This window comes from Antechinus flavipes, chromosome 4 (assembly GCF_016432865.1).
Source record: "Antechinus flavipes isolate AdamAnt ecotype Samford, QLD, Australia chromosome 4, AdamAnt_v2, whole genome shotgun sequence".
In the NCBI taxonomy this organism is placed as follows: Eukaryota; Metazoa; Chordata; class Mammalia; order Dasyuromorphia; family Dasyuridae; genus Antechinus; species Antechinus flavipes.
In genome coordinates, this window is record NC_067401.1 from 299,361,916 (window position 1) to 299,377,207 (window position 15,292).

General features: G+C 36.1%; 1 protein-coding gene across 3 annotated transcripts in view; it reads right to left on the reverse strand.

The window, feature by feature from the left end:
- The window catches only part of MAN1A1 (mannosidase alpha class 1A member 1), a 176,559-nt gene extending 162,623 nt beyond the window's left edge, over positions 1–13,936 (reverse strand). For 2 of the 3 annotated variants that reach the window (XM_051997641.1, XM_051997639.1), the window contains exons 1-2: positions 13,665–13,936; positions 12,596–13,487 (exon numbers count right to left, since the gene is read on the reverse strand). In XM_051997641.1, coding sequence (XP_051853601.1) covers positions 12,596–13,216 — 621 coding nt within the window. In that variant the 5' untranslated portion in view covers positions 13,217–13,487; positions 13,665–13,936. Of the gene's footprint in view, positions 1–12,595 lie in introns of all 3 variants that reach the window. The other variant, XM_051997640.1, reaches the window with a different exon arrangement.
- Between the last annotated feature and the right edge of the window lie 1,356 nt (positions 13,937–15,292).

The following is a 15,292-nucleotide window of genomic DNA, read 5'->3' on the forward strand; positions in this document are numbered from 1 at the left end:
TATATATTTTTGATATTTACATATTTTAATTTAAATATTTTAAATATTTATGATTTTCAATCTTCATCCAATTCAGAGACCAAGGAAAAGTATTTAATTTAAATATTTTAAATATTTATGATATTTTCAATCTTCATCCAATTCAGAGACCAACGAAAAGTAAAGGCAGGAAAAGAACTTAGTTACTAATATCAATTGCTGCCTCAACACTCATAGACAAAAATGGAAACAGATTCACTCACTGTGACTAGCTAATGACAAGTCTGTTAATATATGAATTTTTAAAAAGTTCATTTAACGTAAGAAGGGAACCTATGGCTGAAAAATCAGAAAGTGTTATGACTGATGTTTAAAGAAACAAGATTTCTAATACACCTAAAAATTTTTGTGCCACCTTTAATTTTTTTCTAAAGACAATTTCACCTTGAAGATACAGCAATAATCTCCTTCATTTGCCAGTATGATTTACCATATTCATATCAGGTCTTAAAAACACTGTGTGCAGAATACTTCTCTGTCCTGAAGAGCTGGCAATACTAATGATAGAAATGATGGCAATACTAATGATAGAATCATCCATGTCTAATTTTTCAAGTTATCTTAGAAGAATTCTGCCCAGCAATCACGGAAATAACCAATGTCTTAACCCTCTGGAAACTTATATGAGTATGAGTAAGTGTTTGTGTATGTCTTGTGCCAAATAGGTCACAGAAAATCAACTGACAGAATCCAACACACACTTGGAAGTTATGTTCAAGGGTCTTCTAATAGAGGATAGACAATTAAGACCTAACCAATCTGAAAGCAATTAAAGCCAACTGTTAATTATTCAGAAACCCATAATCTAATTGGTGAGTTATTCATAATTCTGCTTCCATTGTCACCTTTCCTAGTAGATGCTAACACCAGTATGTATTATCAGATAAAAGAAAATGTTAATGACTCTTTTTTTCAAGCTATAAAGAGGCTAACACTAGTGCCTAAAATATAAGATTTCCAAAATGCAGTGATTTAATTTAGTTTTCAAACCACAGGCAATTCAAAGTTGGATATTTTTAAGAAGAAATTACCCATTTCCTTTCCAAACAATAATATATAAATCCAAAAGTTTTTCTAGGGGGAATCTCGTAATCTATAGTCTGACATCACTCTGCAATATCAAGACTCAACAAATTCTTCAAAAAGTTTCTTAAATAGTTCTGAGTGAAAGGATAGTTTTTAATCTCATTTACCTTAAGAAGAGCGAAAGTGCAATTCTCCATATCACAGGTGGGTGGAGAACTGTAACCACAGTAGCTAAAAATCAGACTTAGTCACACACAGCTGTACTAAATAGGATAATATTAAGGAAGCATTAACAAGATACAGCAAATTCTAAGAAAATTCCTGAATCTGAAATTATAGATTTATCTCTGCAACTCAGTATATTATATATTATGCTTTATTGGGATTTAATGCCTATCCCAAATTGTTCTAGTGGTTCAATGCATGTTCAGTGCACTTTGGAGATTTAACAAATCAGAAACGACTTTGAATTGACTATTTTTGACAGTAATGAGAAAAAAATGTCAAATTTTAAATCCTAAAATTAAAAAAAAATAAGACTAACTTCAGAATAATATTAAATTTCCCCATACAAGAAGAAAAAAACATCAAAATTCTCCCACAGTCACTTAATAGGCCAAAGGAAGAACAAATTTTATTTATGGTTAGCAAACACTGAAAATTTCTTTCAGAGATTCTATGCTCTTCTTCCTTGATTAATTAAGCCTATTCACCAAGCCTAATCAGAGTTACAGGTCTAAAACATTTTATTTTAGTTAATGTTCTCAGTTTTCAAGAATTTTTAGTTTTAAATCTAATCTGCAAAGAATATTAATACAACTTGGCATTATCAACTGAGAGACATATAACTTTAGAAATGTGTCATTATAGTAAAGGGGAATTTAAATATTATTGCTCCATTTAAGATTAATGCAGGTAAAATATTCTTCAGGTATTCTGTCCATTTAAAAATGCAACATTTTGATAAAAGAAACAAACATCAGAAATTTATATGGTGCTTCATTTTCAAATCTGTATCTTCAGACAAATTTAATTTCTTGCAAAAAAAAATTAAGAACAGATGTAACATGAATTAAGGACAAATTTTAAGCTCAATTCACTCCAATTATATTTTAAAATGTGCAGTGAATCTCATATGGAAACTGTTCAAATCTGTAGTACCTTTATTAATTGTGAGAGTGACAAAACACAATTGTGTAATGATATCTCAGGTTGATCTTGAAATAAAAGCAACACAAAAGTAGTAAGAAAACTAGTTTTATAAATCTGATTAAAACATTTCAACCCTACCTTCTCACTCTACTCTCCTATTTATCTTCCTGAATTCCTTTTCTTCAAACCCTCCCAGAAAAGTGAATATCTTCAGAATAAAGAATATTACAAGAGAAATAATACCCACTTTGATACACTACTTAAAGGGTTGAATATCTCTTGTGTTGGAATTGCTACAAAAAAAGGCAAAAGAACTCTTATTTCCTTAATATGAGAAGTAGGGATAGTAACAAAAGTAATAGCAAGGAAAGGACACAGTTGTAAATCTGAACCAGGAGGGTAGGACAGTAATTTAAGCCAAACCTCACTTTCCTTACCTAATAATGACCTTATCTGATCCTACTTGCTTGTCTGATTCTCTTCAGCAAAATTCCTTTCTTGTTAATCCTATGCAGATCTCCATAGGATTACAAAGAAAGGAATTTTGCTGAAGAGAATGACTAACTAAACTGAATTGTTCTCCCCAGAAATATTTTGAAATTTATTTTGGAATTAACTAAGTAATATTTATATACTGAGTGCTAGGTTCTCTTTGTTGTTGAATTGTTTCAGCCATGGGTTGACTCTTTGTGACCCCATTTGGGGTTTTCTTATTAGAGCTACTGGGATGGTCTGCCACAAGGTTAAGTGACTTCTCCAGAGTCACACAGCAAACCAGTAACTAAGACTGATTTGAATGAAGGAAGATGTCTTCCTGACTCCAGGCTCAGCATTTTATCTACTGTATCACCTATCTACCATAGGTTCTTTAGAGCTGTGTTAATATTTTTCAGTTGGTGAGATAAGATGAATGCTACCTATAAGATATATAAAAATCTAAAAACAAAGAAATAGGTTGCCACAAGACAAGGCATAAACAGTGATAAAATTCTGGAATTAGAAGTCTCTAAGGATTGTGACATTGAGAAAAGTGTATTGAGAAAAGGTAGGATAAGATCTGATAATTAATAGAGGGACAAAATTTGACCAGTTATTCAGGAAGGCATTCTAGCATATGCACAGTGGAGACAAGGGAATGGGAATTGTGAGCAAAATTAAAGCCCAAAACACAAATGCAAAGGACAGTAAAGAGACCGATTTCACTAAAATAGAGTGTGAAAATAGTAGTAGACAAATTTTATTAAATGTTTTGACATCTAGATTGTGAGGGGCCTTGAAGGAAAGATTGGGAATTTGAATTTTAACACTACAAAAGCAATTAGTTTTAACTGAATGATGTGGGATGGGTGAATTACCTAAGGAAAAGGGGATTTCAGGAAAACTAATTTGGTAGCCATGTACCAAGTGAAATGGAATAGAGGTCAAAAAACTATCTATATTGATTTTTGTTTTTATTTTTAAATACTGTATAGGATTGAACATTCTTGTGTGTGTTTTTGGCATTGTTTATGAAAGACTACATCTGTGAAATCTAGCATTAAAGTGGATATTAGGAAAACCAAGTTCCTTCTTATTTATGATAATACAACTTCCTACAAAGGAGATTCTTTTTTAGCCTCTGTATGCTCCAATGGAAAATGATCTGCATTTATTCACTCTATAGAGATATTGTGAGAATTATAATGGCTATGAAATTTTAGCATTTTTGTAAGTTCTGAAAAAGTCAAATAAGTTATCCCTTGCTAAAATGTCAATATAACAAAAAACATGAGTCTTGTCAAATACATTCTACAACATCCCAACCATATCACAAACTAACTGCTGATAAAAAGTAATATATGTAGATTCTAACTTAACTAGAATGAATACTATTTTTTAAATAGATCCAAAAAACATTTTCCAATGTAACCCTAGAAAACAAAATATTTATTTCACTGATAATACCACTGTTCAAAACTTCTGAGCATATCTTCTTTAGAGTTACTTGTATATTGAGTTTTATAAGTCATGTAACTCTCATTGCATAAACACTTCTCAATTTTGGCCAAAGATGATATTGCCCAATTTGAATACACATCTTATTCACCAAATTTGGCTCTGAAAGTTTCTGACATCTTAAAATATTGAATTCACCTTCAAAGGATGAAGATATTCCCAATTGATAATTTTTTTTAAGGACTATAGACTTTTAAGGCAAATGGTATTTTTCTCTTCAAACAAGATGAAAATCAGTGTTGTAGTGTAGAATTTACATTTTTTTAACCTACAATCTGCATAAGACCATCTGCTTTCAATAGCACAGGGCTTCTTAATTTTTTTTTTTAGCAATCTAGTATTAAGCCGATGGATTCCCCACAATGTTTTAAATGCAATATATAATCATACATATATAAAAATATATATGTATGTAAGATTACAAAGGAAAGCAAAGATAAGTGAACAATAAAGATGTAATATTTTTTCTCATTCAAGTTCATGAACCCTCCCTGAAATCTATTTGCAGATAGATTAAGAATCACTACCTTTCCTTTTTTGCTTTAAAACTGCCAAAAAGGAATTCCATGAAGGTATTCAGCACTGAAGGCATCCTTGGGATGGAAGACTTTAAATGATACTTACTACTGAACAATGTTTTATTGTTACTTTTAAAATTAATCCAATAAATATGAAGTAACATGGACTGTACTAGAACAACAGGGTACATAACACTATCCTATTCCTGCCCTTTACCAGCACATCTCATAGCCTATCAAAGACTCTGAGTACATAGAAAATATAAGAAATTGTTTATTTTAGAGAGACCAAGAGAAATGATTCTTGTTTATAGTATTTATTACTTATTAAATATTTAGTAAATAATATTTATTCTTTGACTTGCCATAGTTCCTTTTGACAAGAGCCAATATATCACCTGTATTGTTAGGACAAATTATTTTAATTTTTAAGGTCTTTATGGAATATTAAATGATTAAGTAATCACTGGAAAGATTAAATAATTAAGACTAACAAAAAGCTACTTTAATAATTTGTTAAGTATATGACAATTATAAAGTGAGAGTGATTATAGAGAGCTGGCCTCAAAGCTACAAAACCTTGGTTCAAGTTCTGCCTCTTAACATATACTTGCTGTATGATTTCTGAGTAAGTCAATTAACTGCTTGGTGCCATAATAGAAATAATAGGTGCTGACCTTTGGTTGGTAAAGGAAGTTCTTACTTGAGAGTTTCTTATATCTATGAAATCAAAGAGCCAGACAATTATATGTCAATTATAAAATACTCTTTCCAATGTGTATGGTACTAAAGAGATATCTTTACCCATAACCTACAAAATTTATTGATCCAAGCTGAAAAACCCTTTAAGAATAAAATAAATTACCAAAGTATTTCTAATTATGAGATTAAAGCCAACAGTTTACTAGATATAGTATAATGTTGAACCTGACTATTTGGCTAGTAAAATACCACATCTCAAATAAAAGCATCTTAAATATTCAAAAATTATCATCACCTCAAACCACCATTTATAAAAAACAATAAACCACATTTTCTATCAATAGTTATTTATCATCATAAGGCAGTCTTCAAAGCCAAATTTAAAAAGTGCTGGCATTTGGCAGACTTTTACAAAGTAACCAAGGTCAAAGTATAAATAAATTTTGAAATGTGCAGCTATGTACTGACTCAAGCAACATAAGTGATGAAAATACTTGCTTTAAAAAAAAATTATTTCATCTGACTTCATAGATGAAAGTCATTCTTTTTCATGTTAACAAAACAAAAATCTTCCCAGACAGCTAATATCTGTTAATACCAAACCGTAACATAAAAGAATGTTATTATTCATTATATTGGGTTCACCCCTTCAAACAAGAAGAAAGTCATCCTTGCACTGAAATTTCCATTCTCTTCCAAGTAAATTTCTCTGGCACTCATCTGTTTTATAAGTTTTCACTTTCTGGCACTATTTAAATTACCCCTTTTGAATTCTATTCTATTTCATTTTTTCCACTCCTATATCTATAGGGATAATTTAAAGTAGAATCTACATTGTCTCCAGGAATATCAGAATATATCAAAATCTGTGGCCATTTGGACTGAAATACAAGAATCTTCTCTTACAAACTTCAACTTTAACACAGGCTGCAGATTTGAGCACTGGCTAATAAACGGTTATAATTATGTAATTTTTGCTAAAGTGAAAGGACTATTTTATCCTGTTTTATTTCCCACCCTTTTTTGGTAGGCCTCCAGAGGTCATTTCAGGGTAAAATGTACTTTGATCAATCTTGGTCCAAATTTTTTTTTTAAGAGTTAAAAAAATCCAACCTTTTAATAGGCCATTTTAGCTAAACAAAACAAAACAAAACAAAAAAACCTTAAGTCTGATTAGTCAGCTTGAGAATAGTCAGCACCATGTAAAACAGGTGTGTTCAGCAAAATGGTATATTTCAAATGAAAACATATTTTAACAGAGAGAAAAGGATTTAAATCTTTTGCCAAAGCACTGAAAACATTATGAGTATGGATGAGTTGAAGGTGTATATAATAGCATAATTCTAAAAATACTTTAAATCCTCTAGAAAATAGTTAGATAATAATACTCAGAAATTTGAGTCATTATAAACATCTGAGCTTATACGTCTTTAAAGATCAAAAAAATTTTAAACTAAACATTTGGGAAAGTACTGTCATCATTTTAGACACCTAACATATAGTGATGTCCTGAAAGCTTATTGGGATGGATAGGACTGTTTGACTCTCTATACTGCCCTCAAACTGCAATGCTTTCTGAATCCTGGCATGAGTTTTTTAAAAAGTTTTTCCTGTCTCCTCACTTAGTTGTCAAGCTGTCAGCTATTACTTTTTACTTCTCTTGCTATGCCTTCTTTTATCAATCCCAAAGCCTCAGAAAACAGATGAGTAACCTTGTTAAGGTGTGTTAAAAAAGAATAAATAAGTTGTAAATATTTCTTTCTTTCTTTTTTTTTTTTTTTAAAGATCCATGAGCTTTAGTTCTACAGATTATGAAAACTTTGGGTTCCTAAGGATCTCCCCTCCTATTCCCATTCTAAAAAGCTACTTCTTGGTAGCATTCTATATGGATGACTAGTAAGAAAGTGAGTAAATTCAAGACAGGTATGATATTACTATAATCAGATAACAAAAGAAGGAACAAAGCAGCAGTAACTGGAGAAAAATGTTTGAATTACACATACTCTGACTTGAGATTTAGGCAGACATAAGTTAGGTTATTATCAGAACATAGCTGAAAGTACTTCAGGATAGGTGGTCCAACCCCTTTGTTTTATCACTGAGGAAACTGAGGCTCATGGATGGCAAATGATTAAATCAAAGAAGGAGGCAAAGTCCATAAATAATGTAGCTTTCTTTTCCAGGAAAATCTGATTTGCAAAATAACATGCCATTGATTTACCACTGTAAAACCTATATAAAAAGCAATGGCATCTGTTGACTCGTATAAATCACCTAACCCCAAATATCAGCCCCCAGTCACAATATAGTTACTCTTACAGCTCTAAACTCCCTTTGGTTATTTCCTTCCCCCTGAAAAACTGATCATAGTATTGTGGGAAAATGTAAGATGACCAAGGAAAATACAAGGAGACTACTACTTTCAAGAGAACTCTCACTTACAAGGTGTGAAACCTTCACAGTGACCATGAAAAGATTCTAAATGTTCTTTCCTGTTTGTTGGATAATTCATGAAAATGTGGACCATTGAAATGATTCCCCTGAAACCTCATAAACCTTATGGAAATCAAATTATGTGAAATAAATATTTAGCTCTTCTCTATCATTCTAATCCAATGTTTCACGGAAGTGATCCTGGATTCTTGAAAGCTTTACTAACACATTGTAGTGTAAAGAGTCAAGTGACTTCCTAAACTACAAATAGTAAAATTTCTCTTCTCCCTGGTTTAGGGAGGAACGAGGGAGACTTTTCTTGACAGTCCTTGATTGTTAAGCATATTTGTGTACTCATAGATTTGTTGATATTAACTCCACAAAAATTTTCCCTCCCCCAATAATACACATTTAAGTTTAAAACAACAGCACATTAATACTATTGTATCATGCTGCTGTAAAGGTTCCAGGGTAATTCTGTTCTGCCTATATGATAAAATGGGGAGCCATCCATTCAGATTAGTAGTTGGTTTTTAGACGAGCTTTTTCCTGTACTCAAGTCATTGTCATATAATTTAGAGTTTTGATAGTCAAGGCAGATGTGGAAGTTGGAAGGGTTTTCAAAGGCCATTTAATCCAATCCCTTTCTACTTTACAAATGTGGAAACAGAGACCCAGCCAGGCTAAGTGATTTGCTTGGGATCACATAGATATTAAATATAAAAGGTAGATTTTCTAACATCAAGACCATTCTTTTTTTTTTTTTTATTTTTAAACCACTTTTGTTGCAGTTCCATTGAATAACAAAAGTAGAATTCTTATAAGTGTTTTAAAATGACCATGCAAACTAGATAGCATCTTCATTTTAGTTTTTCATGGATTATTTAGTCTACTTTCTCCTCCTTTTTCCCAAATGTATGGGGAACTAACATACCAAAAGAATCTAAGTTCCTAAAAGGTCTCTTTCACTTTAAACTTCCTGTATCTGTCACTTTACATAATGCACATAATATGTCACAAGTGATCCCATTGTTAAACTTTTAATTATTAGACTCAGAGTAACATTTAAAAATTTAAGTATTTGGGAAGCTCTATGGATTGGAAAGTTCAGAATCATTCAAAATTTCCAACCAAGGAATACTGTATATTTGAAAAAGGAAATGACAAACTGCTGCAATACATCAGTTACCAGCTTCTCTTTATTCTCTTAAGGCTTTTCATTTTGCTAGTAGTGGCTTACAGAGATTATTAGTCATGAGTATGACAAACACAGGAGGAAAAACAAGTTTTTAACTCAAATAGATAGGAAGTCAGAGCTGTATTACAGTGGAAAGAATGCTGATTAAAAAGTCAGGAAACCAGTTTGAATCCTGATTCTGCTACTTACTACTGTGTGTTCTTGGGAAAGTCATTTAACTTTTGAGAGCCCTGGTATTCCTTAAGGAATGCTGACCACCATGTGTTCTGTTCAATTATAAATTAAATGACATAATATTTGTAAAGTACATTGTGCCACACCTGACAAAGTCTATATAAATGCTTGTTTCCTTTATCTACATACTATCATACATATTTAGCTAATGCTAAGATTTAACCGGTGATTAACTAATTGATCATGTTATTTTCATCCTTTAAAAAAAAAAAAACATAACTTGAAAAAAAAAATCAGACTATAATATAGAATTACATGTAAATTTAAAAAGTCTCATAGAGTGAATTGATGGTATGCCCTAATAAAATTCTAGACTTTGAAATCAAATTCTTAATTCTCCTTTGAAATAATCTTAAAGTTTTATAGCTATTTATTGTTTCATTAATAGTTTATCATCAAAACCATTTTGATGTAATCCATAATGGTGAATAGTACTGGGCTAGGCACTATATAAAACAAGTTAAATAGAAAGGTTTCTAAGAGATGACAGTCTTTTAAAACTGAGTACTAGTAATAAAACTGTGTTACTAATATAAAATATCACTGCCTGCTTTTATATTAAATTTATTAATAGTTAAATATGTGTGTCTTGGCAATGAGACCAAAAGCTTCAAATGAGTCCTACCTTTATATACTTTAAAAGGCAGCACTTCTTACATCTAAAGAATTCTCACCAACATATAACTAACTCCACTAAGGACAAAGATATGAACTTATTTATAACGCGGAAGATCTTGGGTAGAGAGTAGCAAAAAATGCAAAAAGGATGAAGCGAAAAGCCAAAGTAGAGATTCATTAGTTCTATGTCAAGTGTCAGTGGGAGTAGCAGAAACAGAATACAAGTTTTGAAAGGTTTAAGTTCAGCCACCTAACCAGAAAAGTCCATTTTTCTTTCTTTCTTTTTTTAAAATCACAGACTATTACTTTCAACCTAACATGGCTTTTTTGGTTTACCAAGAATTTTTCTATCCTTGGACATCTGGCTGAACAAGTTTAGTGTGGTGCCAAGATCTACTAAATATTGAGAACTTTTTTGCTTATTCCTATAAACTACTTATTTCACAACATGAAATGAAATTAAAATAAAGTCCCAAAAATTTATTCAGAAATATTATGTAGGCACTAAAAAAAGCATGCAGGCACTTAAGTGAATAACTATGCTGATCCATTTCAAGAGAAATTCTTTTTAAGGACTAATTAAGACCTTATGATTGAAGAAAATAAGACCAGGAATCCAACTGAGCAAAAAACATGTATAAGTTTCAATATGATCCAGTGAGACCGTATCTGGCTCTGACCCATTTTTTTCCTACTGTAAAAACACCCTTTCAGCAACAGGAAACAGCTATTATTGACATTTAAATGTCCATAAGCACATGACTGTTGACAGCACCATTGTAGCCCTAGCTAAAAGGACTCATTCTTAAGACATAAAAAGTATCTTCAAACTTATGACCATGCAAGACACACACAAACATGCATCCTATATAATCTATATCTATTATCTTACTATATAGAACATTTTGTATAGTGTCAGTTTTGTTTTTTGTTATTATGAAGTTGTTTTGGGGTTTTTGTCATCCATTTTTTGGATGACTGAGTAAGATGCAATGGAGAGGGATAAATGCAAGTTTCTTCAAAAATGGTCTTCCTAGTTGTAGCATTCTGAATAAGGTTAGGATAGTAAGTAAGTGTCACACTGAGTAAGACTTAGACTGAGTACAAGTATTCTAAGAAGGTACAGAGTCTATAATAAGCTAAAAGAAACCAAGTGCAGGTTTACTTGACTTACCAACAGCTTTAATAAAATTCATTTACTATAATGTTGTGGAAGTAAATCATATGACAGGTACTAACAGTAGCTTAGGGATGCAGGCAACTCAGCCAGGTAGCTCACTTCTTCATTCCTCCTCCCACCAGAAAAAATAGCTCTATGTAAAATGACAAACTTTTCTTATTATGCTTCAATAGATTTTAATGGAAAACCCTCTTTCTTCCTTCCCATACTTCCATTTGAGTCATATCTAAGAAAACAAATCCTTGAAATAATTAGAATTAAGACTTCTGCGTCATTTTAAAAGCACTCTGATTTGCCAAAAAGAGGGAGAAGGGCAGGAAACGAAAATTCATTTAGCTTGGGGAAGTTCAAAATTGTATTTCAAACATACATCTTTGAAGAGGGTAAAACAAGGGTAAAAAACTGAAAAGGTACCACCACAGAATAGAAAGGACTACTGACTGGGATTGATATATAGATTCTAGAACTGGGTCTATTCTTAACTTAATAAATTTTGTGGTTTGTAAAATGAAGGAGTCTAACTAGGATTTTAGGATTTAGAGCTTAAGGGGACCTTAGAAATGAGCTAAGGTTTGGTACAACTGAAAAATGCTACAATTCTACTTTAGAGTAATGTCCCTGGAAAGAACCAGTAATAAAACATTTCTCTTGACCATGAACATCCACCCATCCCAATAACCCATAGTTATTCAGAATGTAGCTCACCAAAAAAAAAAAAAAAAAAAAAAAAAGTAAAGGCAAAAGAAGTTAGAAAATCTCCCTGTTTATGATAAAAATTCAACCGAGTATAGTTGTGGATGCAAACTTGTTGCATAATACCTTCCTTCCATCCCTAACAATACATCAAAATTGTTAAAGAGCTTCAGGTCTGTATTTTTGTAAACATTCAATAGAATACATATGCAATCTCTTCAAGTCTTAAGGTTGTACTTTCAGTTATATTTACAGGATGCCACCTGGCACAACAACACTGTCACACCACAGAAAGCGTCAGTGTTTGTCAGTTGGCTGTTGAAACGAGAGGCTCTACTTGACGAATCCTTCAAGGGTTATCTGACTTGTTTTTGCACCTCTCCTACTTTGGGGAGGGGAAGGACGAGAAATTACTAGTTCTCCGGCTAGCCAGCTTACAATATAATAGCCTAAAGGAAGTTTACCTACTGATCAATGCGTAGCTTTGCTTTTTTTTTTTTTTTTTTTGTACCTTCTCGGATCAGAAAACGTAAAATAAAGGCATGATTAAACCTCAGGTCTAAATTGGCCTGATTGTACCAAGTTTTCAGGTTACTAATCATTCAGCCATTTCCAGGACATTCCTTACGTTGTTACCTCACCAGGGGGGAATGGGAAGAACTGAATATTCCCCCTCCCACCAATAAAATTTTAGCCTTTAATTCAATTTAAGAGTTTGAAATGACTGCTTGTTTCCCTTGGGGGAAAAAATAGCAGGCTACCCAATAACTGGATTTCCTGGTATGGCACCTCCATCTGACCACTCACCTCTTTGATCTTTGCTCTCTTTTGACGAATATCTGGGTCTGTGGGTTCCCGTCCTATAGCCCCGATAGGAGGGCGGAAGTCCAGGTGAGGCAATCCATCGGCATTCTCTTTATTGAGCAGTTTGTCTTGAATAACTTGCTCCTTCTCGTGGAGAATATCTTTCTGAATCTCCTCGGGCAACTTCTGCAGCGTCTCCTTGGCCTCTCTCAAGGCTCGCTCGTGGTCTTCTCGAATCTTGGCCAAATTGTCCGCGGCCGCGGCGGCCGCAGCTGCTGCCGCTGCCCTCTCACCTTCGCCTCCGTCTTCCCCTTTTCCCCCTGCATTGATGCTGCCCAAGCCGAGTCCCGGCTTGTGGTCGGAAGCTGGAGGGAGGGCCGAATTGGAGTGGAAGAAGACCCCGCTGAGCAGCTTCGAAGAATCCGGCAAGAAAAAGATCGCTCCGAAACACAGCGTGATGAAAGCGCTGAACACCAGCAGCAAGACGAACTTCTCGGTCAGACGGAAAGCGCCCGGCCCGGCTACCTTCCTGATGCCCAAGCCACTGCTACCGCCGCCGACCCCACCTCCTAGCCCGCCCCCAGGAGGGCTATTGAACACCGGCAGCAGGCCCCCCATCGGCATCTCTCCGTGAGACTCTGGGGATGCTAGTGGCCCTGATATCAGCAGCGTACAACCCCAAACTTCACCCCTCCGCCCGGCTGTCAGGGGTTCAGGGTCCAAGTCCCGGGCATCCAGAGATCAATAATCTTCCCGTTAGGCTGTAGATCCTCACCCAGGAGTCAGAGTGGGAGAAACAACTTCCCCACCCTCTCACTTCTTTCTGGAGGGGGTCTCCAGGGGAAGCTCTTACTGCCCACCCACACCGCACAGGAGGCTCCTCCGGTTGCAGCTGCTGCAATGAGAGAAAGCAGAAAAGGAGAATTATTTGGATAAAGTTTCCGGTGGGTCCCCGCCCCACTGGGGCCCCCACCTCCTGGCAAGGCTCCAGGTGCCGCCCTCTCTGCCCCCTCCTTAGTGTTCACGTGGAGTTTTTAGGATCTACACCTTGGACTCGGTGTCCTGCACACACCTGGGTGGCAGCAGGGGCTGGAATGAGATCGGACACCTTCCCCCCACAGCAGGCACAGCCAACTCTAAATCTTAGAGGGGCGCGGCCAGGGGCTAGTCAACTTCAGCCGCGCACCGTGCTCATCATTTCTGCTGCCCCCACAGTGGTGTCGGTGGCGGCTGCAGCTGCTGCTTGGCTGTCCTGGCCGCCGCTGTCCTGGGCGGGCTGGCCGGCGCTCCAGTGAGCTGTATTGCACGCTAGCTATTCCTCGGCTGCCGGGTTTCCACTAATGCAACTCCCGGGCTCTCGGCTATCGGAAATGGGGGCGGTGACGCGCTGCCAAGAGTGACAGCTCCTCCCGGCCAATCCTCGGCCTCCCGGGGCCCGGTGGAGGGCGCACGGACACAACGAAGGGAGGGGCAGCGTGGGGCTGGGCCACGGGAGGGAGCCCCGCTCCAAGGTGGGAGGGGGGTAGGGAAAAGAGGGGCGGGGAATTTACGGGAAACTCGGCCTCCTGGGGTCTGGAGGCTGGGGGTCTGCGGAGGGCGGCGGACCCCGGGGGGAGGGGAGAGAGCAGGAAACGCCGGCGACCTCGTGGCGGGAAGGGGGGAAGAACTGGGGGCTCGAGGAACTGGGCAGCGCCTGACTACGGGTAGCGAGTAGCGGGTAGCAAGGGTGTGCAAAGTGAGGGAGGGAGGAGGGGTGCTATTTGTTTATGCAAAGTATGGGCCTTGGCCAGCTGAAGACCCGGGAGGTTAAATAAACGCCGGAGGCAAAGAGCTAGAAGCCCCAAGCCGGTGTGGGCGGGAGTCCAAGTCTACGAGTTGATCTTTGCCCGGCCTTGGCACGGGGGCAATTCTTGCCCTGCTTTTCCTCCAAGTTCACCTACTTGAGGCCCCAGAGGGAAGTGGGTACAGTTACCTACATCCCCCTTTCGATGGCCTCAGGACAGTCTAGAGCCTGAGGGGAAGGGAGTTGTCCCTTGGGGGTTAGTAGAGTCCTACTTTAATTGCGTTTCAAAGTTACAGATTCATCCAATTAATTGCCCTTTTAAAAAAGAAATTCTGAGGAGATTGAGACCAAAGTGCTAGGTGGTACGTAGACCCATATTGTACGCTCCTACCCCCCAGTAGAGTAAAATTTTAGCGTTTTTCTTTTCCGAAGGAAAAGCGTGAAAGTTGAAGCTTTTATATTTCCTGAGCTCTCTGTTGGGTAGTCTTCTTACATCATTTCTCCATTTACAGTAGGAGTGCGCGGTGGTTGTTGACTTTTCACTTAAAAAAAAAAAAAGTCGAAGTTGGGGTTTTTTTTTTTCCTTTCTTTCTCCCTAACGATTCCAAAATTCACTTAGCCGATTCAAGTTAACAAACATGGTCAAATTTTCCTACCTGAAAGGAACAGTCAACAGTGCCTAGTTACAAGCAATAAATGAAATTCAACTTGAGTTGAAATTTGAAAAAAAAAGTCTTTAACTTTAAAGAAAATCCAATGAAAGAAGAACACAGAGGTTGATTCATGACAGAATCATTTCTCAAAATGTGGTCTTAATTTTCCTGATTCTGAACAAATGGCCAGTTATCAGTAACAGAAAATTTTCATGCTTCCTCATCTTTGAAAGCAAGCAACTTGGTAATCTAACCGCTTTGCCC